At 42.5% G+C, this 25,386-nt stretch overlaps 1 protein-coding gene across 1 annotated transcript in view; it reads right to left on the reverse strand.

Annotated features, from left to right (window-relative positions):
- adcy9b (adenylate cyclase 9b) overlaps positions 1-25,386 on the reverse strand; it is a 54,102-nt gene that overhangs the window by 14,046 nt on the left and 14,670 nt on the right. Inside the window, exon 2 of the mRNA XM_076981847.1 lies at positions 900-1,075. Coding sequence (XP_076837962.1) covers positions 900-1,075 — 176 coding nt within the window. The remainder of the gene's footprint in view (positions 1-899; positions 1,076-25,386) is intronic.

The raw sequence follows: 25,386 nt of genomic DNA on the forward strand, positions 1-25,386 counted from the left end.
AGCTGCTCAAACGTGATGCACCGACATGCTCTTTCGTGATTGGATAACGTTCACATTCCATTCGGCCACATAGAAAGCCCGGTGTAAATATCTGGACAGCAGTGGTGCTGACCACTGCAGAAATGAAAGCAACTCTAAGAGAAAGCCTCCTCCATTACAGAGGAACGTTAGTGTGTGGGTAAGGCAGGCGTAAACGGATTCTGGCCAATGTACGATCAGATTCGATTCAGACATTTAACACAAGCAAGGTCCCAAGACTCAAAATGCACACTGAAAATGATTCAAGTTGTATGTTTAGAGAAGTTCTCCATCTGCATCTGGTCAACTGCCAAAATGATTTTAGTGTCAGTCAAATTGTAGTGGAAGATGTACGTTTCAAATAACTGGAATTGTTTCATGAAATAACAAACCAGAAACAACAAATACGAGGTAAAAAAAAACCTGTTTGCCCACAGCAATCATCCCTCAGCATAGACACAGTTATACTTATTAACTCTCAGTGGAATAAATACTGAACATAAGACATTTTGATATAATAAACCACCAACAAACCTGATTATCCAACCACTCTCAGCTACTGACATGCATGTATTCATCTTTCATAAACTTAAATTACCACTAACTCTGCTAGGACATTAGCATCATTCTAATGATATAAAGGCTTCATTGGGAAATGAGGGATTTCATTAAATGACAATTTATTGAAAACTACTTTACAAGTGGTAAACCACTTTGGCAGGATGAGCAAGAGAAACCAAATGCACTACATTCATGCCAGTAACGCTGCAGGCCACAGAGCTTTTGTGGGGAGAAATGGGAAATAACAAGCAAAAACAAAGTGTATGTGGCTTGCTGTGGAGAGAGGTCCCCTCCAAGGGCTCCACCCATGGCAGACTGACCTTGGCGCTGTCGGGGCCAGCTGGTAACGTCAAGGCCGCGGCGGAGGAATCGGGAGTGTGGATGTACGCCACGCCGTCTGGCGCACCGCCCGCCTCTCCTCCACCCGAGCCCGGCTGCGAACAACCGCAGCAAGAGCGCTCCACCTTCCTCCCGGAGATCAAGTAGGTCTTCAGGCCTGCGAAGAGAACACACACTCATCACCGTCAGCTAGCGTGTCCCACAGGCGCTCGCAACCGGTGCCGGCTAGGTCGTTGATCATTGACCCATGTTGACAACACTCCAATGAGGTCATCAATCGCCTTGCCAAGCGCGGGTACAGTGCCTGAGAAAGGAGAAGGTGAAGGGGATTACACACTAGATGAAGGAAAGGAAAGCTGAGAGCTGTAGTTTTTTCGGTCAATAAGTCTGCACCCTCTCAGGTTCAATGCTTTGTGCTTAGGGCAGATTATTCAGAATAAAAAGACTGACTTTAGTATGATTAAAGACAAGCCCATTAGCACAATTCAGTATAATGGCCGATTACAAACAGTCTTACAGTCAAACAGTCAAACAACCTCATTTAGGTTTAAATTCTCTGTAAATTTCTCCTTATAATACAGTGCACAGAAAGCCCTGTTACAGTCTGAACTGTGGAGCTACTCTGTGCTCTGGTGTACTTCTAACACACAAAACATCTGACATTAGTAAGCAAATGAAGCAAACTTTAGCAACTGTGCACTTCATAACTTGTGTATAAAATTACTTGTATAACAGAAAATTTGGTGAATTAATTTGGTGGAAATATTAGCTAAATGATTCAGTTGCTAACTAGGAGACTTCCAATACATTGACAGAAGTAAATCAGTATAGCGATGTCTCCAAGGAAATGCCTTTAGAAATCACTAAATTATATTTGGTAAATTGTCCCAAATTGCCTTAGTACAACAAATTCTGATCCATTTTACACTTCCAATCCATAGAGTAATCAGGTCTTTCACTCAGAATGAGCACCTCACATAGAAGACTGAAACCCAAGTGGCAAGAATACGCTACAAGAAAATCAGTAAGACAAGCAGACACAGAAACAGTGTCTCATTCAACCACCTTAAGTCATGAGGTGTCATATTTCAAAGGGCAGAGGCTAAAATTGAAATAATGTAGAGTGATATTGGTTTCACGTAAGAAAATGTTCTGTGATTAAAAATCGAACTGAAAAAAGTAGTTTGTTTTCACGCAGTGCTGTGAAAGTTCCACCTTTGTTCAGATGGAAGATAATGACCTAAAGAGGACACAGCTGGCATATGAGCCTAAACTTCTGAATCAATGAAAGATCACTTTTTCTGAATCAAAGATCTCTAAAAATCAGGCACTATTGATCAGAATCTGAAAGAGAGCTCTAAAAATTAGAAACTGGAGCTAAAGTGATGGATTTGCACAAAATAGGAAAAGGCTACTAATATCCAAGTGTTTAGATATCCCAGTGAAGGCTAACTTGAGAAAAAATGGAAGCTGCATCGTACCACCCAGGTACAACCTGGACAAAATCTCAGCTCAAGAGGGGGACTTGTAAGATACGCCACCTTGAAAGTGCTACAGAGTTCAGACTGGAGTGAAGGTGCACCGGTCAATGGTGACCAGTCAAGCGTGTCTAGAAAGACACCATTGCTAGGAAAAAAAAACATGTCACTTCAATCAAGATGACACTTCCATCACATCACTTCAATCAACGACTTTTTAAAGAGGTTTTACAAGGCAATTTAATATGTCATTTATTTCAGAACAAAAATGTTATATTTTGTGTGTCATCCAGCACCACACACAAGCTTTAACCAGACGGCTTAGGCTGACAGCAAGACGTGGGCGGGCGTCTGGGCCAGTGTCAGCCGCAATACGTGAGTAGCTGTGTCCCTGTCTTCTGCACATAATTTACCTGCCAAAGATAAGCTCAAAGGCATGAGAGCCACGAGCTGGACAGTTAGTCATACAGAACCAGAACCAGAACTGTGCCAAGTCTCAGCCAGTGGAAAGGAGCCATACTGGGAGTAGAGATCTACTTAGTAGACTAACTCTACTTAGTAGAGTAACCAGATCCATAAGAGAAGACTGACTGGGAACACAGATCTACTTAGTAGAGTAACCAGATCCATAAGAGAAGACTGACTGGGAACACAGATCTATTTAGTAGTGTACACATGTCCATAAAGGAAGACTTACTGGCATCACCTTTGAAGTGTACCCAGATCCATGAGAGGAAACTAAATAGTGACAGAGAGCTACTTAGTGGTGTACTCGGGTCTATAAGTGGACAGATCTACTAAGCACTTCATCACTGCACTTAAGTACCATTACATTTTTTTGTAATTTTATTTTCTATAGTTTTGTATATATACATAAAGGTTGTATGCATATTTTTAAATCATACTTCAATGTACAAACAAATTAATCATAGGTAGATGGAAACTATTGAAACTAACATAAATAATAAGGTATGGATATGTTTGAAATAACACTATGTACTGTAAATTGCATACTTCACTCAGCATTTACTCAGTGATGTCAGTACTTAGTAACGCGTTACTCTAATCTTACCACTTTTTTCGGTAACGAGTAATATAACGCGCTACTATTTCCAGTCCAGTAATCAGATTAAAGTTACTTATCCAAATAACTGTGCATTACTATTTTTATTTTCCCTAGTAATATATATATATTTTTGCTTTCTTCTTGGCTCAGTTCTACTTTTGCGTCTGATCGTAGCGCTCGACTCCGCACGCTGCGCGCGACCCTGTGAAAGCGCAAGCACGTTTTACAAGTCATTTTTTGCAGTGTCCTCCCGTAACGATATGTGGTAGTATAAAGAAATACCCCTCAAAAACAGGGGAAGGGACATTTACCTGAAGAATATTAATGTTGCTTTGTGTTCCACGTTTGAAAAGTGCTGGAATTTTGACTAACGTCGCCTACTATAAAATGCTTGAAATTGTAATGGTATTTCGTTTCATAAGCTGTCTGACTGAACAGTTCGCTTGTATTACGTTTACAAATAAATTTACAAATAATACCGCGCAGCTACACAAACGTAATGTCAGGAGATACTGTAGCGACTACTACTCCTCACGGCGAGTCTTGCCTTTTAAGTGACACGGGGGGGGGGGGGGTTGCGTTATCAATAAAGTTTCCTTCCTCTGGATTTTTGGATTAAGCAGTTTCTGCCTCGGTTACCGAACCTGCTTCAATACATTGTTACTGTTAAAAATGCACTTCCAATAAAGTGAGTATTGGAAAAAATTATTTTGCTGCTGAATGTAACTATTAAAGTAACTTGTAATCTAACGTAGTTACTTTTAAAATCAAGTAATCAGTAACGTAACTAAGTTACTTTTAAAAGGAGTAATCAGTAATCAGTAATCGGATTACTTTTTCAAGGTAACTTAGCCATCACTGCATATACTGTAGTAGTATGCAGTATCCATATGCAGTATCCTAGGGTGTCCTCTTGACTCGGAGCAGGTGGTGGGAGACAGGAGGACTCTGACTACATTAACATCAATGATGGACAAGGTCTCCCACCCCATGAAGCTGTGACTGAACTGGAGAGCTTGTTCAGTGACAGACTGCTACATCCTAAATGCACAAAGGAGCGTCACCACAGATCCTTCCTCCCTGCAGCCGTAAGGCTCTACAACCACCACTACTGCCAACAATAACACAATGGGGATATTGTAGATTAATACATTGTAAATAATCTGTCCTGTTTTAGGGTTCAATATACTGGCACACCTTGTACATTTCCAGGTGAACCCAAAACTGGTACAGCCCTGTACAGTGTATTACTATTATTATTATTGTTGTTGTTGTTGATGTTGTGCTGTTTTTATAATCTGACATTTTTATCACGGCTGCTTTTATCTGCGGCTGCTGTTACACCTAAATTTCCCACCTGTGGGTCAATAAAGGCTGTTTCTATTCTATTCTAGTATCCACTATGAAAGAGACACAAAAACTATGAGGTTACATGAAAGTATTACAGTTTTTCTCTATTGCCAAAACACAAAACCCAGTACTCTAAACAAAATGACCAGTTATCTAAACACATTTAGTAAAACTACCCCCCATTTGCCACAACCACAAACACAGTTAACCTGTAGACACTGTTCACAAAACCCGTCCCCTTTTTCTCAAAACTCTAAACACATTTTGCCTTGCTAAAACACATTTTGCATATTTCTCTGCTCCAATATGCATTGTGAAGCTCATGTGATGCAAAATGCCACCCACAGTCAGCAAAACCTGAACACAATCAACATACCTGGTGTCATTCAGGAAACACAACGACTCATAATTGAAAACTCATGTTGCAAATGATGTGACCACACCTATATAAGTCAGTTTGCTGAAGGTTCCAAACACAAATGGATGATCAAGGCAGAAGAGGAGGAGTTCGTGTCAGAGGAGGGAGAGGAGTAGGCCGAGGAGCGGGCCAGAGAGGGCGAGAAGCAGTCCAGAGAGGAGCAGGCCAAGGAGGGAGAGGAGAAGTGGGCAAGCTAGACAACACATTTTCATTACAGATGAAATGAGAGCAACAGTCATTGACCATGTCATTGTCCACGGCATGACAATGACCGAAGCGGGACAACGAGTCCAACCTAACCTCAGCAGATTCTCAGTGGCCACCATTATTCGGGCCTTCAGAGAACAGGTACTGTATGTACTAGGTTTTTAGTCACTACTGTACACTAGATGTTTACAGTATACAGTACTATAGTGGAGTGTACATACATACAGACAAGTGCAATCATGGTTACAGTAAAAGTGTGTACTGCAAGGACCATTTCTGACCAAATGACTGTTTGTTTCTCTAGAGTTGAAAGATTGCCATTTGCAGGTGGGAGGCCTTCCAGATTCACACCAGCCCAAGAGGTCCTCATTGTGGATATGGTCCGTGAGAACAATATGATAAGGCTACGGGAGATACAGGAGAGGATCATTGGTGACAACGTGAACTTTCAGAACATTGATAATGTCAGCCTGACAACCATAGACAGAGTCCTCAAGTGCCAGAGAGTACGTATGAAGCAGGCCTATAGGGTACCCTTTGAGCGCAACTCTGACAGAATAAAACACCTACGTCACCAGTATATACTGGTACTATACTATCATACTGTAATGTGCTGCATTGACTGTCTGTCTGAACACCTGAAAACACTTTTTGTTTCCACAGAGGATCTTCGAGTTGGAGTTCATGGTCAGACCCCATGGATTTATATTTGTGGATGAGGCTGGCTTCAACCTCAACAAAAGGAGGAGGAGAGGCCATAACATCATAGGACGGAGAGCTATCGTTGATGTGCCCGGCCAACGTGGAGGAAACATCACTCTCTGCGCTGCCATGAGTTCTAGAGGGCTTCTCCACCGGCATGCTGAACTTGGTGCCTACAACACTGAGCGTCTCCTCACTTTCCTAGGAGAGCTCAGAGATGTTTTGCATGACAATGACCACCCGAATGATGGGCCAGCTGATCACCATGACCAGCAGAATCCTGGGCCGGCTGATCTTCCCATATATGTCATCCTCTGGGACAATGCTAGTTTCCATCGCAGCATCCAGGTCAGAGAGTGGTTTAACATCAACCAGCAATTTATTAATGTGTGTCTGCCACCCTACTCTCCATTCCTAAACCCAATAGTAGAGTTCTTCTCATCATGGCGGTGGAAGGTCTATGAGCCCAACCTTACACCAGAGAGAACCTTCTCAGTGCTATGGACCTGGCCTGTGATGATGTGGCTGTGGAGGCATTCCAAGTCTGGGTGCGGCATGCCAGGGCGTTCTTCCCACATTGTTTGGCTATGGACAATATTGCCTGTGACGTTGATGAGGTCCTGTGGCCCGACCCAGCCCGACAACGTGATGCCCCCCAATGATTTCAGTGTCAACATACAACATTGTCAAAAATGACATAAAATGTCAATTTACAATTCACAGAAATCGCACCCTGAACATTGTGTTTTCGATTGTTACTGTACTGTAATCATTGATCTATATTACTGTATTGGACGTCGCCTGTTGCCGCTATAGTTAGTGATGCGCCGCCCTCGGAGCCATTACTATTGAGTCATGTCAGCAAAGCAGTGTAGTTCCCATGTGGGATGTGCATCCATCTGTCACAAAAACAGCGCCCTTAGTTCTTATCCGATTTTGATCAAATATAGCTTAAATTAAAGGTGAGAATATTGCCGATGTTGTGATATATAAAACTTATAACGTATTTTCCCAAGAGATGCATAAAGCCCTTTTCTTTCACATGGCTAAAACTAAATAACACACGTATGTTCAAGTATAATATGAGATGGCATCAGTGTGGAGGAGCATCTTTGAGCACTACATGGCTAAATGTGGGTGAAATTAATTATGAAATTATGATAGAGAAAATAATGAGTTTGAATCAGAAATTTATGACAAAATTTGTCAGATTTTTTTTTTTTTACCTTCAAGTAGCAGAAAAGAGCTTACACAATTCAGTTCCCCACAAATACATAATTAGATAAATTGACATGACACCAAATATACAATTTTCCAAATCATTTATTGCAGCCACTTTTCATTGGCTACAGAATTTCATCAACTTTAATAAAATATTTATTATTATTAATATGGTCTGGAAGGTTGAAAATCTGTGGCACTGCTCCTTCTCTAACATGTGCCCTCTTCAGTGTACGGTTGATATCAGTAGGCAGTGAGCACTGCATATCCCTGTTGTAGATGACGGTCCTCTCAGACGTCCACACTTTCTGACCCACAATTTGTACAGCTCATATTTTCTTTGTTTGTTGGGAAATCTGTGTACAAAAATGGCATTTATTTAAAAAAACCTGTATTAACCTGGGGTGAGTTTCCAAAAACGTTCTTAGCGCTAAGTACTTCGTAACCTCGTTCTTACGTACGAACGTTTTGGGAAACTCACCCCTGTTTTAAAAAATAATTATGACAAATTTAATTGACAAATTTTCATTTGGTTTCATTATTTATTCAGTTTGTGTGAGAGAGTATCTATGGGACATGCCAACTGGACTGAACATCGGTCCCAGTAAAACAGATTTAGAGATCATTTTAATGAACATCGTATTTACAACATTATCCTAACATGATAGCAATATTAATAACAATACATTATAATTTGTTGGAACAGAAAACTTGTTTTTAAGAGGGTTTACTCGACATAGCTTTATCAAAATCAAGCTAGCATGGACAGTCAACATCCCTCGTCTCCGTTATTATTTTTTTAATAAAAATTGTTTTACTGACCTGTGAAATGTGATACCCTTTGATCTTGCGATATTGTTGTCGTAGTTTTGACAATTTATTGCAAAACATTGAGTCCCTCTTTGGTTTTCCTTACGTGTCTGCTAGATCTCATTTTTATGTCCATCCATGGATGCTCCTCAATGCATGAATCAATACATAGCAATGGCACCTGTGCGGCGCATGCCAAGTCACGTGATGTCCAATCCAGTAATATAGATCATTGACTGTATCTATTGTGTGTAATGGATCCTCCATGGAGTTTACAGTACTCATTTCTGCATTGAGTTGTGATATTACTGCATTTTCTGCATTATTCCTATGAAATACTATAGTAAATGCCCAATACATATTTGAGAATAAATAAGGGTTGCTCAAATGGATCCTGGCAGTTGTGAAACTGTAAAAAGAACACACTTTGAAAATTGTGTTTTCAATATTTTTGGTAATGTGGTTAATGATGCTCAGTAGTGTGTACATTTTTGCAGGCCTTGAGTGGTGTTGTGGTGTCAAAGTTTGCTTTTGAGCATATGAGCAACTGTTTTGGTGTGATGGGTTGGTTTTGAGCATATGAGCAACTGTTTTGGTGTGATGGGTTGGTTTTGAGCATATGAGCAACTGTTTTGGTGTGATGGGGTTGGTTTTGATCATATGAGCGACTGTTTTGGTGTGATGGGTTGGTTTTGAGCATATGAGCAACTGTTTTGGTGTGATGGGGTTGGTTTTGATCATATGAGCGACTGTTTTGGTGTGATGGGGTTGGTTTTGATCATATGAGCAACTGTTTTGGTGTGATGGGTTGGTTTTGAGCATATGAGCAACTGTTTTGGTGTGATGGGTTGGTTTTGAGCATATGAGCAACTGTTTTGGTGTGATGGGTTGGTTTTGATCATATGAGCAACTGTTTTGGTGTGATGGGTTGGTTTTGATCATATGAGCAACTGTTTTGGTGTGATGGGTTGGTTTTGATCATATGAGCGACTGTTTTGGTGTGATGGGTTGGTTTTGAGCATATGAGCGACTGTTTTGGTGTGATGGGTTGGTTTTGATCATATGAGCAACTGTTTTGGTGTGATGGGTTGGTTTTGATCATATGAGCAACTGTTTTGGTGTGATGGGTTGGTTTTGAGCATATGAGCAACTGTTTTGGTGTGATGGGTTGGTTTTGAGCATATGAGCAACTGTTTTGGTGTGATGGGTTGGTTTTGATCATATGAGCAACTGTTTTGGTGTGATGGGTTGCTTTTGAGCATATGAGCAACTGTTTTGGTGTGACGGGTTGCTTTTGAGCATATGAGCAACTGTTTTGGTGTGACGGGTTGGTTTTGATCATATGAGCAACTGTTTTGGTGTGATGGGTTGGTTTTGATCATATGAGCAACTGTTTTGGTGTGATGGGTTGGTTTTGATCATATGAGCAACTGTTTTGGTGTGATGGGTTGGTTTTGATCATATGAGCAACTGTTTTGGTGTGATGGGTTGGTTTTGATCATATGAGCAACTGTTTTGGTGTGATGGGGTTGGTTTTGAGCATATGAGCGACTGTTTTGGTGTGATGGGTTGGTTTTGATCATATGAGCAACTGTTTTGGTGTGATGGGTTGGTTTTGATCATATGAGCAACTGTTTTGGTGTGATGGGTTGCTTTTGAGCATATGAGCGACTGTTTTGGTGTGATGGGTTGCTTTTGAGCATATGAGCGACTGTTTTGGTGTGACGGGTTGGTTTTGATCATATGAGCGACTGTTTTGGTGTGATGGGTTGGTTTTGATCATATGAGCGACTGTTTTGGTGTGATGGGTTGGTTTTGATCATATGAGCAACTGTTTTGGTGTGATGGGTTGGTTTTGATCATATGAGCAACTGTTTTGGTGTGATGGGTTGCTTTTGAGCATATGAGCAACTGTTTTGGTGTGATGGGTTGCTTTTGAGCATATGAGCAACTGTTTTGGTGTGATGGGTTGCTTTTGAGCATATGAGCAACTGTTTTGGTGTGACGGGTTGGTTTTGATCATATGAGCAACTGTTTTGGTGTGATGGGTTGCTTTTGAGCATATGAGCAACTGTTTTGGTGTGACGGGTTGGTTTTGATCATATGAGCAACTGTTTTGGTGTGATGGGTTGGTTTTGATCATATGAGCAACTGTTTTGGTGTGATGGGGTTGGTTTTGAGCATATGAGCAACTGTTTTGGTGTGATGGGTTGGTTTTGATCATATGAGCAACTGTTTTGGTGTGATGGGTTGGTTTTGATCATATGAGCAACTGTTTTGGTGTGATGGGTTGGTTTTGATCATATGAGCAACTGTTTTGGTGTGATGGGTTGGTTTTGAGCATATGAGCAACTGTTTTGGTGTGACCACTTTGAAGGTCCATTTTCAGTATTTTCCAGCACCTTCAGCTTAATTTACATATTTATACAAATACACATATACTCGAAATAATTCGCTTTTTATCTTATTAAAAGAGATGGTACCGTGTTTGGTCACACCAGAAGAGTGCAGTAAGCACTAGTTAGGTTAGATATCTTAGTTAACTAACCTAATTATGTTCATGGCATGCTGCAGAATTCACTTAACATTAGCTGGCAATAAAGGCGACGTGCTGACTAATCATGTGTCCATATTTATAGTGTAGTGTTTTTATAGGGTAAGGGGATTTATTGAGGGTAAACGCAGGGCAGTAGGCTCACCCTTAGAATCCGACGGACGGATTTTACGTCCGAAATACACCTCGTTTTCTCAGCTAAATTATGGCGAATTTGTACTTTTGTGTCAAACCTACAACGTAGCGGGACATAGGTTATCTGTTTTTGGGTCCGAAGTGTTAACCCCAGTTCTTTAAGTACATACAGAACACTTGTATTTGTGATCTTTGACATCTTTGATTTGTAAGTGATATATAAAAACAATTGATAATCAAACTTTAAGGCTTTCTTTAACCAAAACACAATACTTGTACTTTTTACATTTTAGTACTTGAGTAATAAATTTTTGACTAAACTACTTGCAATACTTAAGTACAAAAAATGCTGAATACTTCTGTACTTCTACTTAAGTAAAGTTTTTAAGAAGCACTTCAACTTCTACTCAAGTCAATGTTTTGATAGAGTACTTGTACTTTTACTCAAGTATGGGTCTCGAATACTTTATACAACACTGGTGATGGGTTGGTTTTGAGCATATGAGCAACTGTTTTGGTGTGATGGGTTGGTTTTGAAAAGAGACTGTGAGGTTGTGTGTAAATGTCAGGAATGGCACCTGATTGCGCCTCTTCTCAGCTGTTGCCTATTGCCACGCCCACATTCCTGGCATATTTAAATGCTTCTGTCCCACTTCCTGACGCGAAGTATTGCCAACCATGTTGACTACCGAGCGTTACTATCTGGCTAATCTCCTTCTGTGTACCGACCTCTGCTTGTTCCCCAGACTTCCTCTCCTGCCTGATCCACGGATACCTCCCGGACTCTGCTTACCCCCTACGACCTCGGACTGGAACGACTACCGCAACACAGCGACACGAGCTAACACCCACACCATTCAAAATAAAACATTGAGCTTTTGCACCAGGATCCCTCTCCGTGTCATTCATACGTTACAGTATGTAGCTTTAGAAAAGTGTTTTGTGTTTAGAGTTTGTGAAAAATGAGGGGCAGTATCGTGAATTGTGTCTAAGCAATAGTGAAAAGCTGTAAGGTTCTGCCTACTTATTAAAACCTTTCTGCTACTGGGTTGGTGTATATGGGGGGGGGGGGGGTGTATGGGGTCATAAAGAATAATAGAGAATCGTCTATACCACTGGTGTCAAACTCAAGGCCCGCCGCGTCATTTTAAGTGGCCTGCGAGAGCTTAAAAAGCCAAATTGTCCAAAAAAAAAAAAAAAAAAAAGTAAAAGTGAGCAAAAACTACATTTCCCGCAATTATGTTGCCCGCGAGTGACGTCATCTCGACAGTGCAGCGTTTCAATATTGATGCGATTTTCCCAATAAGTTGGGAAATACAAATAATGATCCCAAAATGTCCAGGAAGAGAAACATTGATGCAGATAGAAGGTGTTTCAAGAAAGATGTGAAAGCGATGTTTGCGCTTCAAGGAGAAAAACGGGTATGACGCGGTGGCAGTTGTCAAAGAGTACAATATACAACGGCATTTTGCGACCAAACACGGAGCTAAGTATGCCAAAATTAGCCATCAAGAAAAACGATGACTTGTCAAAGAATTAAAAAGCAAACTGCGATCGCAACAGAATGTATTCACAACCACAAACGAAACGGCAGTAAAAGCTGCTTTGTTGTGGCTAAAGAAATCGCCGCGCTTCAGTTTTTTTCAGAGGGAGCATTTTTGAAGCACAATCGCTGTTTTCACAGTAATTTGATATTTCAAGTTTCGAACAAAGTAAATGTGATATATTTGATGTTACGTTGAGGACCCCGGCCCCTCCCTTTTGGGCGTGTGTCTACGCCGTCTTCGTCTACTCGTCTGCGTCTGTGTATCTCCGTGGGTGCGGTTATTTCCTGTGAATATCCGTCTCACCTGTGGCTTGTCTCGTAATCACGCGGGGCTTGTGGTTTGACTATTTAATTTGCGCTCGCGCAGTGTCCTGTGCTCGTCGTTGTCTAAGTTTGCATGTTGTGTGTGCCTGTTGTTTTTTGATTCGTGCGCTATTGCGCAATATATGTCATTAATTAAAGTGACGTGTGCTCTATGAGCGAGGATTCCGTGTCTCGTCCTTGGCTGCACCCGAACGTCACAGAACGATGAACCGTCTGAGACACCCGAGAATGCCAGGCTACACAACCCGGCCAAAGAAGGGCCAGCGTCCCAGCAAGCGACGCCGAAGACTGCGGTGGGGAAGAGGAGGAGGAAGACTACCCTCCGTCCGTGTGCTCGGGTGGCTCCGGGCGCACGGATGATGGGTCATACACGGAGGAGGAAGAGGAGGAGGTCATCCCCTTCGGAGCTCTCCGCCGGGACGGTGAAGGGGAGGAGGAGTCTGGAGGCGGGCTCATCCCCCGAGCGCTCCCAGGGTAGCGATATGGACTGTTTCCGGGGTGGCAGCCCGGAGCAGCCCACGAGCTGGAGCCGTGGTAGTGAGGAGGCGATGGAGGAAGAGGAAGTCACTCCCACTGCCAGGTCCAGAGGGAGATCGCGCAGCGAGGATGGACTCCCGTATGGCCCGCCGAGGGGAGGGTCTAGCCGCGCTGCACCAGGCACGTCCGCCAGCCGCACTGCGCCTGGTGGCGGGTTTGCAGCGAGGGCAGGAGGAGGACCTCCCACCGCACCGCCTGCAGCACCCGCGGCTCCCGTGCTCTCCTCACTGGTTGCTCTCCTCCTGGCACGAAGCCTGGCGCCCGTTACGTGTTTGTCTGTTCCGGTGTTTGTGAGTCTTCCCGTATGTTTGCCAAACCCCCTTTTCCCGTTTGTGCCTATTTGTGTAAGTGTACCTGTTTGTGTGTTTGTGAACGTTCCGTTGTGTTTGTCTAATGTCTTTTCCCCAGTCTTCCCAGAGAGGGTGTTCTAGGCGGTTTGTGGCGGACGCTTCGCCGAGGGCGGTCACCTCCCAGACGCAGGACTGAGCGTGTCGGATCCGCCCATCGACGTGGGTTCGGGGCACTCGGTCCTGTTGGCACCCCAAGACGGGTAGTGCCCTTGATGGGGGCGTCTGTCATGTTGAGGACCCCGGCCCCTCCCTTTTGGGCGTGTGTCTACGTCGTCTTCGTCTACTCGTCTGCGTCTGTGTATCTCCGTGGGTGCGGTTATGTCCTGTGAATTATGTGGTTTGACTATTTAATGTGCGCTCGCGCAGTGTTCGTGCTCGTCGTTGTCTAAGTTTGCACGTTGTGTGTGCCTGTTGTTTGTTGATTTGTGCGCTATTGCGCAATATATGTCATTAATTAAAGTGACGTGTGCTCTACGAGCGAGGATTCCGTGTCTCGTCCTTGGCTGCGCCCGAACGTCACATTTGATAAATTTTTCTTTATTCACTTGGATAGTTTGATCGTTGATTGATGGAGTAATGTGGGTTTCATTACCTAACAAATTAAAAGGATTTATGTTATAATAACAGCAACAAGCAAACATTTTTTTTACATTTACGCAAATCTATCTGTAATATTTGTAACTTGAATAAGTAATAAATTCAGAGGTATTTAACATTAAGGAGTAGGTACATTTATAAGTTACATATGGCCCTCCGTGGGTAACGATTATGCTGATGTGGCCCGCGGTGAAAATGAGTTTGACACCCCTGGTCTATACAAACTACATCTTTGGAAAACCAGATTTCTTCACAAAATGAATCCTAGGCACTGTGTAATGCCAAAATAAAATATAGCTACGGCTTAACATTCCCCCCGCTGTGCATCTGTCGTCGCATTCTGGAATATGTAGCTTAACATGTGGAAATTTCATCAAAAGTCTTTATTAGTCTATTTCTAGGCAGGTTTTACATCAGTTTTTCTCAGTTTTAAGTACATTTCTTAAACTAATAAAACTGCTCCCCAATTCACTGAACTCCACTCAATAGTAAAATACACATTACACACATTATGCACACATGATGGACACAAATGGTCTGTGTAATTACTTTTTCAAGACTTTTTCTGAAAAGGTATTCTACAACACCATCATGTTTAGTGTTTTTTGCCTTTGTGGTTTAATGAACGACTGTGTTCATCCACCTCCCAGACATGCATTTGCCTTCAAAGCAAGTGTTGGTGGCTCATATGGAAACAAAACAGCTTTCATAGAAAGATGTTTGGTGAATGTGTGGTAGATTATAATAAGGGTCACTTTGAATGAGGTACATCGTGCCATATTCAGTGTGTCCTATTGCTTGAAGCCATAATTAGCATAAAAACTGAATTAGCACAAAACGTAATTGAAAAAAGTGAAAAGTAACTATTATTTTTGCTCTGAATCAATCAAAAAAATTATCCAACCAATAGCAATGCACCTTGTGTTGCAGAACACCAAATGAGCTAACAGTAAGCAAAATAAAACCAGCAAGAATGTTAACACAGTTTCCTGTTTTAAAATCAATCAAATCAACTGCAGCACTCCCCCACCCATAGAGACAGCTCAGGTGAACCAGTGGGTAATTAAAACTGGTTGCACCTGCATCCTGTTGATGTTGGCCTATTTAAATTCTGACTCGTTTCGTACTGTATATAGAATGAGAGCCCAAACAGAAACCACAGAAACATAGCACTGAAACGCTAAAAAAAAAAGGAGAACTGACATTTTTTTTTATCAATAGATAAACCACTGCATGGCAGCACCTTTCTTTGTGATTGAAACAGTACAGAAGCGTAGACTGAAGACTCACCTGTTTGTTGAGTTCTTACCAGAGCACTAACTCAGCTGATACCACTTGCCGTTATTCTTAAATTGTATGTCTGTCTATGGTTATTTGTGCTTCTTGGCAAATGTCTAACTTGTAAAACACTAGGTAATGACATTGACTCCTGTAGTTTAGTAGTAGTCTGACTCAATGGTGTCTTGAATTCTGGCCTATCTGTACTATTTCCTAGGATGTATTCTGTGATCAGAACCAAAGCACTTTGTAAGTCGCTCTGGATAAGAACGTCTGCTAAATGCCGTAAATGTAAATGTAAATGTAGAAGGAGCCGAGTGTCGATCTCTGCCTCCTGCCCTGTCGCATGGTTGTTCTACAGTGGTGCTGCATAAATCTCGGCCCTTCGGATGTGCATATGCTATAAGCCCCTTCTTCATCTCTCAGAGTATTCCACAGGATGACCAAGAGGCAATCTTGATTCTTGGAGCACGTAGCACATTCTGGTGGATGGCCACTTCCTTCCTTTGCTTTCTGGTGGAGCCCATCTTGCAGCTAAGATCTTGCCCGCAGTGGCACAGTTGGAGAACAGCGCAGTGAAGAAAGTGGTTTTGCGGTGGCTTGTCTGAACTCTGAGGCAGCACAGTCAGCGTTTTCGTTCCTGAGCAGCAATTCTGTGGAGCTTCTCACATGTTCTTGCCCAAGACAATGACTCCAGGGCTACTGGCGACCTTGTTGTACAGGAAGAGTTCATCACCTGGCTTAACTGAGAGGCTCATGGAATGTGTGCTCTGCTGCCATCTGGAGTCATTGGATGAAGCCATCGAATCATCATGGTTCATAGAGGTTCCATAGAGAACCATCATGGTTCATAGAGGTTCCATAGAGAACCATCATGGTACATAGAGGTTCCATAGAGGACCATCATGGTTCATAGAGGTTCCATAGAGGACCATCATGGGATATATTAGGGGACAGGAGCGCTCTCTCTCTCTCTCGCTCTCTCTCTCTCTCTCTCTCTTTCTTCATGAGAGAGAGAAACAGGGAGCCTCATGAAATCCACACTCTCAACCCCCCACCCCCTGCAGATGTGTCCGGTTGAGCAATACAGAGCTTGGGTAAGACTTGGGCAGGAGTGCTGGTGCTGCTCCAGGCACATCCATGATCAGTGTCCTATTTGGATCAATTTCTAGAAGTTTCCGCGAATTGTTTTTATGGCGAGAGTAGTGACGGTCAGGTGCTGGAGCCAGGAGTAGTTCTGTCATACTCACACTTCAGTCATTAATAACAAATTATACACAGTAACGCAGGATGGACAAATTAGTCGCCCAACTGTTGATACCCAAAAGCCACAGGAAAATGCATCTCCATGTGGCGCATAACAATCTCTTGGCCGAGCTTTTAGGATAAGACAGTAAATCACAGCCCAGTTCTATTGACTGGATATGCACCTCTTCACTTGAGGTCCCCGTTCAAAAGTACCATGAACCTGGCCGGGCCATTAGGGCAATGTGCTTCAGGGTAGCACTTGGTTTCAGTCCTGGTGGACACAGTGTGATACTCAGAAGCAGTGCAACTCTGCACCATCTCAGTACAGCATTGCAGAGACACTCCGTGTGGTCTCTTGAGACAGAAACTCAAGAGAGATTCTAACCGATTAAGGCAGTTTGTCGGGCACATGGCACAAAAATCATAAAGTGCTGGGTATTAAATCAATTCACAGCAATGTCCACCATCCCCAGACAAATGGCCCAGATGAATGGTTTAATCAGATGCTCAACATTGTGATCAGAACTTTGTACACAAAAATATTAGGACTTGGGTGGATAGATGCTCTCCTATTCCTATTTGCAGTGTGAAAGGTCACACAAGACTCCAAAAAGTTCTCACAGTTTGAATTATTGTATGGGCCCCATGGCATCCATACATCATTCATGAAAACAGGAGAATGTGCTTCAGGCTCAAGAAAGCCAATCCCACCCATACAAGAGCTATATGAATCTGCACCCAGCTATATGAATCTGCACCCAGCTATATGAATCTGCACCAATACAAAATACACATGTTGCTCCCCATATTGAATGCTAAGTTACTTGCCAAGTGTTAAGGACCCTTTGAGGTCATGTGACGAGTACAGAAGGTAAATTGTAAGGTGAACAATCCTGGGCACCTCAACCTTCTGACACCATGGAGACAGGTGGGCCCTATTACTTTGGCCAAAGTATCATGTGGAGAAAAGTTGGAACCAAAGGCTCCCAAAAACTTTAATTCCACTCCTATCTCCTGTGGCAACAACCTATCTAAGAAGGCAGAGGTTGCCCCTTTGCAATGAGAATTTGCAAATGTGTTTACAACCTTGCCTGGAAAATGGACTGCATAGATCTCCCTGGGTGTGGTTGTCCACAGTCCTTCATACAGTTTACCTGAAAACAAGAAATGAGCTCAGGGCCATGCTCAACATGTCGAGTCTTTCCATTTGGGCTCTACAGAACTTGCGGTACATTTGAGCGACTCATGGACAGAATCGTCAACTCCTAGGAGAGGATGTGGGAGTGGGGGTGTGGATGTGACAGTGGGGGTGTGGATGTAGGAGTGGGGGTGTGGATGTGACAGTGGGGGTGTGGATGTGACAGTGGGGGTGTGGATGTGACAGTGGGGGTGTGGATTAATGTTGTTTGCAAGTTGGAGAATCCACCAGATAATTGAACCAGAGGATAATTACAATTGTTTGCACCTGGTGGCAGGTTTGCTTATTTACAAAACAAAGGAGGAACTATGTGGCTCTTATCGAAATAGCCTACTACATACAGTACATACTTGTGTACTGATTGGGCCCCAAGTCTCCCGTGATGCTCTCACGCCACACTTCCGATTTCTCACGCTGAAAAAAAAAATCTAGTTTATTTACATCTGATCCATATCTATGATTCAATGAGTTACTAGCTCGCTCTGGCGCCAACCACTGGCGATAGATCGATGGCGACATAATACTTAATTTGTGTCCATTTTACACCCCGCCCAGTAACAATTTACGTTGTAATCTTACGTAATTTTACGTTGAAAAATGTAACCATGTATTTTTTCCAAAACTGAAACCAAGCATATGCAGTACATAATAGGGATGCACCGAAAATTCGGCCACCGAAAATTTTCGGCCGAAATGGCTTAAATGTGCATTTTTGGTTTTTGGCCGAAGTACTTTCATCACCGAAACAACACGGCCGAAACAATGTGCTGTGAGGACGCAAGCAAAAATCGCCACCTGCACGCGCTTATTTGGATAAAGCTAGCAAAAAAGTTTTCCAGTGATGGCGCCGAGGCAAAAGGACATTACACCAAAAATTATGGAACTCGTTGCCTTAGACGATCAGCCGTTCTCTGTCGTAGAGGATGTGGGATTTCGTAGGCTAATAGAGCACATTGAGCCCCGTTATGTTTTGCCGAGCAGACAACATTTCTCAGAAGCATGTTTACCTGAGCTGTTTAATGTTGTTGCAACTCTCGTCACGTTTTTATGAGAGAATTTATATTTATCTTTCAGGCCAGTCAGTTATAATTAAATTTAACTCGTATAAAATACATATATTTATCCTCTCAGATAAAAACGGTCTGCAAGCTAGTTAAATTTAATTAGTGATCGGCCGTTGTCAGCGTTATCGCCGTTAACGGCCCACCACTAATTTTATTTTATAATATGCATTAGCCTACTGTAATGTCAGTGCTAAATAAATATTTTCAAATCAAATTTTGTAGTTGATTTATACTTTGAATAGCAATGCCTTGATTTTAGTGAGGTTAGCCATAAATCCAATGTTACTAATAATTGGCATAATGTAGGCTATTTCGGTGTTTCGGTTTTCGGCCTTGGTTTCCTCATTTTCGGTTTTCGGTTTCGGCTAAGAATTTTCATTTCGGTGCATCCCTAGTACATAAGCAATAAGTTTATTTGTTTAATTCATCTTGTTTTCAGAGAGTGTGTAAGAGTTCACAGGCTTGATGACTAAATGGACTCCATTAACAGTGAATTTCAATGTTGGGCAAGATTTAGTTGATCGCAAAACTGTAAACATTATTATCAGTTATTTTGTAGGCTACTGGTACTTAGCTGTGTAGTGCTGAACGTGTGCTAGGCTATTAGGTGTCTAACAACGCTATGTAGGTGTTTTGTACCAACATTAAACTGAAAAATGAAAGCTGTAACTGTGGCTGTTCTGAAAGGCTTTTCAGTATTTCTCCTCCGCCTTCTCTCCTCATTTCTTTTCAAAACTGATAAACAGTCAGATGTTTTGTGACTTCAACAGAAGTGTTAATCTTTGGTGTCGAAAGATGAATCGGCAGAGCATTATACGTTTGTGTGACCCTATAGTATGGTTTGCTTTTGTCGCATGTTGGAAACTGTACTGGATACTACTAAGAGGACCAGTATGCAGTATCCAGTATATACTGAGTGTAGTACGCAGTATCCAGTATATACTGAGTGCAATATGCAGTATCCAGTATATACTGAGTGTAGTATGCAGTATCCAGTATATACTGAGTGTAGTATGCAGTATCCAGTATATACTGAGTGTAGTACGCAGTATCCAGTATATACTGAGTGCAATATGCAGTATCCAGTATATACTGAGTGTAGTATGCAGTATCCAGTATATACTGAGTGCAATATGCAGTATCCAGTATATACTGAGTGTAGTATGCAGTATCCAGTATATACTGAGTGTAGTATGCAGTATCCAGTATATATTGAGTGTAGTATCCAGTATATACTGAGTGTAGTATGCAGTATCCAGTATATACTGAGCGTAGTATGCAGTATCCAGTATATACTGAGTGCAGTATGCAGTATCCAGTTTATACTGAGTGTAGTATGCAGTATACAGTATGTAGTGGGCTATTTCAAACAAGAGTGTCCCTGCCTCCTGCATCCTCCCTCTCAAAACCAGGGTAGTTATGTTTTGAGGAAATCACCACTGACAAATCAATGATTGCATAAACAAGGATAAATTCATCTGGTCATAAGCATCTGTTTGACATTCAGAAATCATGCATAAATAAATTACTAAACTGCAATCTAATTTAGGGTGAATTTCCTTTCTAAGCCATAATTTAAGCCATTTCCAAGAAGACAGCAATGGGAAATGTTGGGCTTTGTTTATAGGTTACAGGATCATCCCTTTGGCAACAGACAGCTCCAATAACCAGTGCAGAGAGATGTACTATTCCTATATTCATATATTCATATATGTGTGTGTGTGTGTGTGTATGTGTGTGTGTGTGTGTGTGTGTGTGTGTGTGTGTGTGTGTGTGTTTGCATGTCTGTTTTGTTGGTGGTGAAACAGTAAATGTGGTAGGATGACATGTGCAATCAGGGATGGAGATGATGTAGTGGACTGTGATGACGGCTGGATTATGTACCTTAAGCCTCATCAACCCCAAAAACCTAGAGAGAAAATGTATTTGGTGTAATGGCATACACATTCAAACAGAAGAATGTAAGGTAGAAACTTTCTAACACAACAATGACAAAATAATATTTTTTAAAGGCCGTTGTGTCAATAAACTCAATTAAAAATAGCTTTATGTTATTGTTTTCATTTAGAAAATTAATGATGTATGTTTCATTCATCATTACACTAAGTAAGTCACTCATCCATTTTACTGAATCCTTCACTGCTCCACACTGTTAAAATTTTTACAGTTTTGGAACAGGTCAGGGACAGCACAAACACTTTAAAAGCCCTGTGCATCTGTTTTCTAATCTGTGAAACAATAAATAGGTCTGCAAACAACGACCTTTCAATCTTTTCCACTAAGACGACATTAAAAGGACAGTTTTGATTTTTCTTTTTCCTCTGTCTCGTCACTCCTGCTGTGTGGCCTCCGGTGGATTGACAGCCTCAGTGTGGAACAGAACCACCCAGTTAGTCAGTATGTCGTGGGCTGGAAACAGGACCACATCAACAAGGCTTTACTTGACTAAATCTTAAGAGGAAAAAGGCTGTTATGGGTCTCGATCAACAGCGGAACGGTACTGTGTTTAAACAGAAGCTATTCAAATTCTCTGGTTAAATTACAGTATGCAACAGGATGTATTCAGAGCAGCATGATCTTTGTATTTCTTGTTGAGCACTGTTAGATTAAAGCCAGGTTAGCTTGCTAACTTATGTTTGTGCGATTAACCAGGTCTAGCCAACACATTTTGTTAATTCCTTATTGGTTGACACATTATTCAATAAAGTATCATATGCAAACAAAGACTTTTTTATAAATTAAGACTTACAGTGTTATCCACGAATCCTCCAAGCTATTGTTTTCACCTCGAGCCTGCTGGTAAATCCGGAGTTGAACTAGTAAATCACCCGCTACGAACTCGGATGTCGCTTAAACCCCAGAAAGAATTTCTATACATTTTGATTTGTTCTCGTTTTCTCTATTTAAACGTAGAGAGTAATCTCCCCCTTGTATCCAAAAAACGAGTATTTCTATATGTGCGCCATTTCTGTTAGTCGAGCAACGCAAATTGTGTGTGAGCTGATTTCACAGTTCAATATACAATATAATGTACCTTATGATTCCCTATTGTCAATTAGCTTTAACTAGAGAACACGAAATAAAATGTCATTCCTATACGTTGGGTTAGGGGACAGGATACAAAACATAAAAAAAATCGTAGAGATTATTTTGAATACAGTACTTATTAAATGTTGGAGTGATGCACAAGTATGATAACCACATGTGTCCTGCTAATAGAACATTTTGAGTAAGGAGGAAAAACACTGAGGGACCTTTTAAAAAGGTCAATACATCCAGATTTAGCTCAGCTCAAACAATCAGAACAAGGCCCCATCGCCCAGATGGAACTTGCTCCCTAAGGACAAGCTGTTATTTATAAGTGGCAGACAAAACAAAAACAATACCAGGGAAATGGGCAAATGTTAGTGCAGGATGCGTCTCTCAAAGCACTGGCTGCATGAATGCAGGCCAGACATCCAGGACACTGTTGTGACCCACACTTGGTAGGTCACCGCTGTAACTTCAATAAGAGCCTCTAAACATAGCCTGAAAGCCTGTGAGGGAGCACAAGCAGCTTTATTTATACCTTCTACCTGCAGTACGAACCTCACGCACGAGTGAAAGTGGCAGCTACAGGAGACGAGGATCCATCTTCACAGTAATTAACAATCAGCGTCACCTCATGGAAAAAAAGGAAAATCCTGCCTCATAATTAACTATGATAAAAGAGAAATGTCAAACAGGTTGCCTCTCAACGCACACAGGCCAGAAAATCAGTCTAAAACGTATGCCAACCCCAAGGGTCAAACACTCACTAAAAGAAAGGAAAAGATGAAGGGGGGGGGGCAGTTTTAGTAAAGTTGGAAAGCACTAAATCACAGCACAACACAATCATAGCACAATCACAACAGAATTGTAGCACAATCACAAAATGTTTGCCTGTTTTTTTTTTCAGTAAAAAGAATTTAGCATTTAAATTCACTGCAGCACCTCGGGCCTTATACCGTGTGACAATTCTCATAGATCTTCGTGTTTAATAGCCTGTTGTTTTTAAACCATGAGCAGAAAAGTTTGGAGGTTCATTGTAGCACAAAAGATGTTCATAGAAAAGAAAAAAAAAACACATACAGCAAAGAAATAGCGCAAGTGCAGTGTCAGTTTCAGTTCTGTTTTCATTGAGATCCCCTAAGGGTAAAGTTTTCATTGACACAACCTTGAGAGTCAAGTTAAGCTCTGGGGCTTTGTTGGAATTGCACAATGACAGAGCTACAGTGACAACAAGGGCTACGCCAATCAGGGGACGGGGATGGGAGAACAGCTGTGTGACCGCGGCGTAGCCCCGCCCCTCGGGGGCATCCCTGGGGCTCTCGGAGACAGGCTGCCCTCCCTGTCAGCGGCGCCTCCTATGGGTCCAGTAGCCGGTCACAGGCGGGTCAGACAGCCCTGGGCCTGTTGCCAGGGGTACTGTTTTGAGTGGGAGGAGTCTTTTGTTTCACCACTATTGTCCTGTTACCGTCAGAAAAGCTGATGGTAGAAAACAGAGAGCCGGAGGAAGGACGGGTCCAAGTCTGCAGTACTGCAGGTGACAGATTGCTCTGATGCAAGAGGAGGAAAGACAGTGTTCATAAAGGAGATGTGGTGTGCTTCCTTCTTTACGGCACATGAAAAACAGGACACAGCTGATTTGTACCCTGCAGGTTTTCAGTGTGAGACATCTACCAGGTTACAGGGTATTGACACCATTAAAACCATTTTTTAGCCGGGGGTGGGGGGGGGGGGGGGGGTTCAGACGTTCAGAACACCAGGAAGAACAGGACTTGCACCTGCCTGACCCGGTTTCCTATGAAAGTGACCCAAAACTAGTCATATACTGAGCTTGTGAGACATTTATTTTTTCTTCAACTCAAACTTGAAAAGCAACCACAAACCTTTTTTCATATCAGTATTATTCTGAGGCAGCTGTGCTGCATGCTATTGGCAGTTGCAGGGAATAAACCCCTTTAGCTGTCCTGGAAAATGCCTTGAGCCCAAATTATTGCTCGGCTTTGCCCAGGTATATCCTGCTAAGACGCATATTCCAAATCTGAGCATGTGAAATTCGAAGGTAAATTAAATGTCCGTCCTGCAATACCATTTTCTCCTAGGTTCTGTGATGTGGGCAGCTTCCACCGGCCTGCAGTGCTTTGTGCCAGACGACCAGCTCTCCCACGTTCCTGCCAACTCCGCAGTCCTGTACTCTCAAGCTCCTGCATCCACAAATGACGAGAGCGCATAAGCGCGACCCTCCAGCTCGGCTCCCGGCCCGTCCCCCTGCCCGTCCCTCCCACTCGGCCACGGTCGCCACACAATGGAGGACCCTGGCCTCGTCCTTTCCACCGCACGGACAGGGGTCGGCGGTGAGAGCTTCTCGGTGTCGACTCCACTCCACAGCCCTCCACAAGAACCAATTCAGACCGATCGCAAATCACTGGCCCCGCGCCAGCTGCATGATCCACATCCTCTCGTCCTTGCACTAATTCGGCAAACAGAACAGGAGCCGTGACATGAAAAAAAAACAAACAAACTCACAACAAAGACTGTGGGCATCGACAACTCCTACACACCACCTCTATGGAGGACTGCAGTTCAAAGAAGCTATTACAACTTCATCTTGATGCCCCCAGTAACATCTGATTTTCAGTGCAGTTTCACCGTGCTATTGCGTGGATCGCGATTAACCATTTGCATTCGTCGGGAGAAAACGGGTGATTTTCATTCGATGCAAATTCCCCGGCTGGCTAAATGTCATGGGTAGTGTATAGACTTCTAACACTGAAAGCACGCTAGAGTTTTAGAACAGGTGGTCCATCCGCCAGCCATGCCAGCTGGCAATGCCAATGGTTGGCACACACCTCTCCACCCAAGGACCCCATCCGGCCCTCTTAGGAGGTGACCTGTCCACATGACTGCCTCATTAAGTAAGATTTCACACTTTGTAAATTAGCATGAGCTCTGATGGATCATCTGAGTGGGGGAGGAAAAGGTAAAGACAAGGGTGTGAATAAGGGAGGGAAGAAGAGAGGGTATTTTACAAGAAAGGGTGGAAAGAAGTTCGTAATGGTCAACGAGAGAAAGCTGTGTGTGTGTGTGTGTGTGTGTGTGTAACGATTCTTCCCTCCTGGCCTCTACTTGTCAGAGCAGGAAGAAAGCCTTTCTACCACGTGGCAATAGAGAAACCTGCAAGGCAGATATGGTCAGTGTGGTAGAGAGCATGACTGGAAAACGAACGGAATTTGCCTTAATGTGCATCTATAAAAATGTCTAGAATGAGAGTAAAAAGAGCAAATCCACTGACGTCCATCTTCATCTCCATCTTCATCTCCATCTTCACTGTCCTTTTCTTTACTTCCACTGAACTGATAAT

The sequence above is a fragment of the Brachyhypopomus gauderio genome, chromosome 2, assembly GCF_052324685.1.
Source record: "Brachyhypopomus gauderio isolate BG-103 chromosome 2, BGAUD_0.2, whole genome shotgun sequence".
Classification (NCBI taxonomy): domain Eukaryota; kingdom Metazoa; phylum Chordata; class Actinopteri; order Gymnotiformes; family Hypopomidae; genus Brachyhypopomus; species Brachyhypopomus gauderio.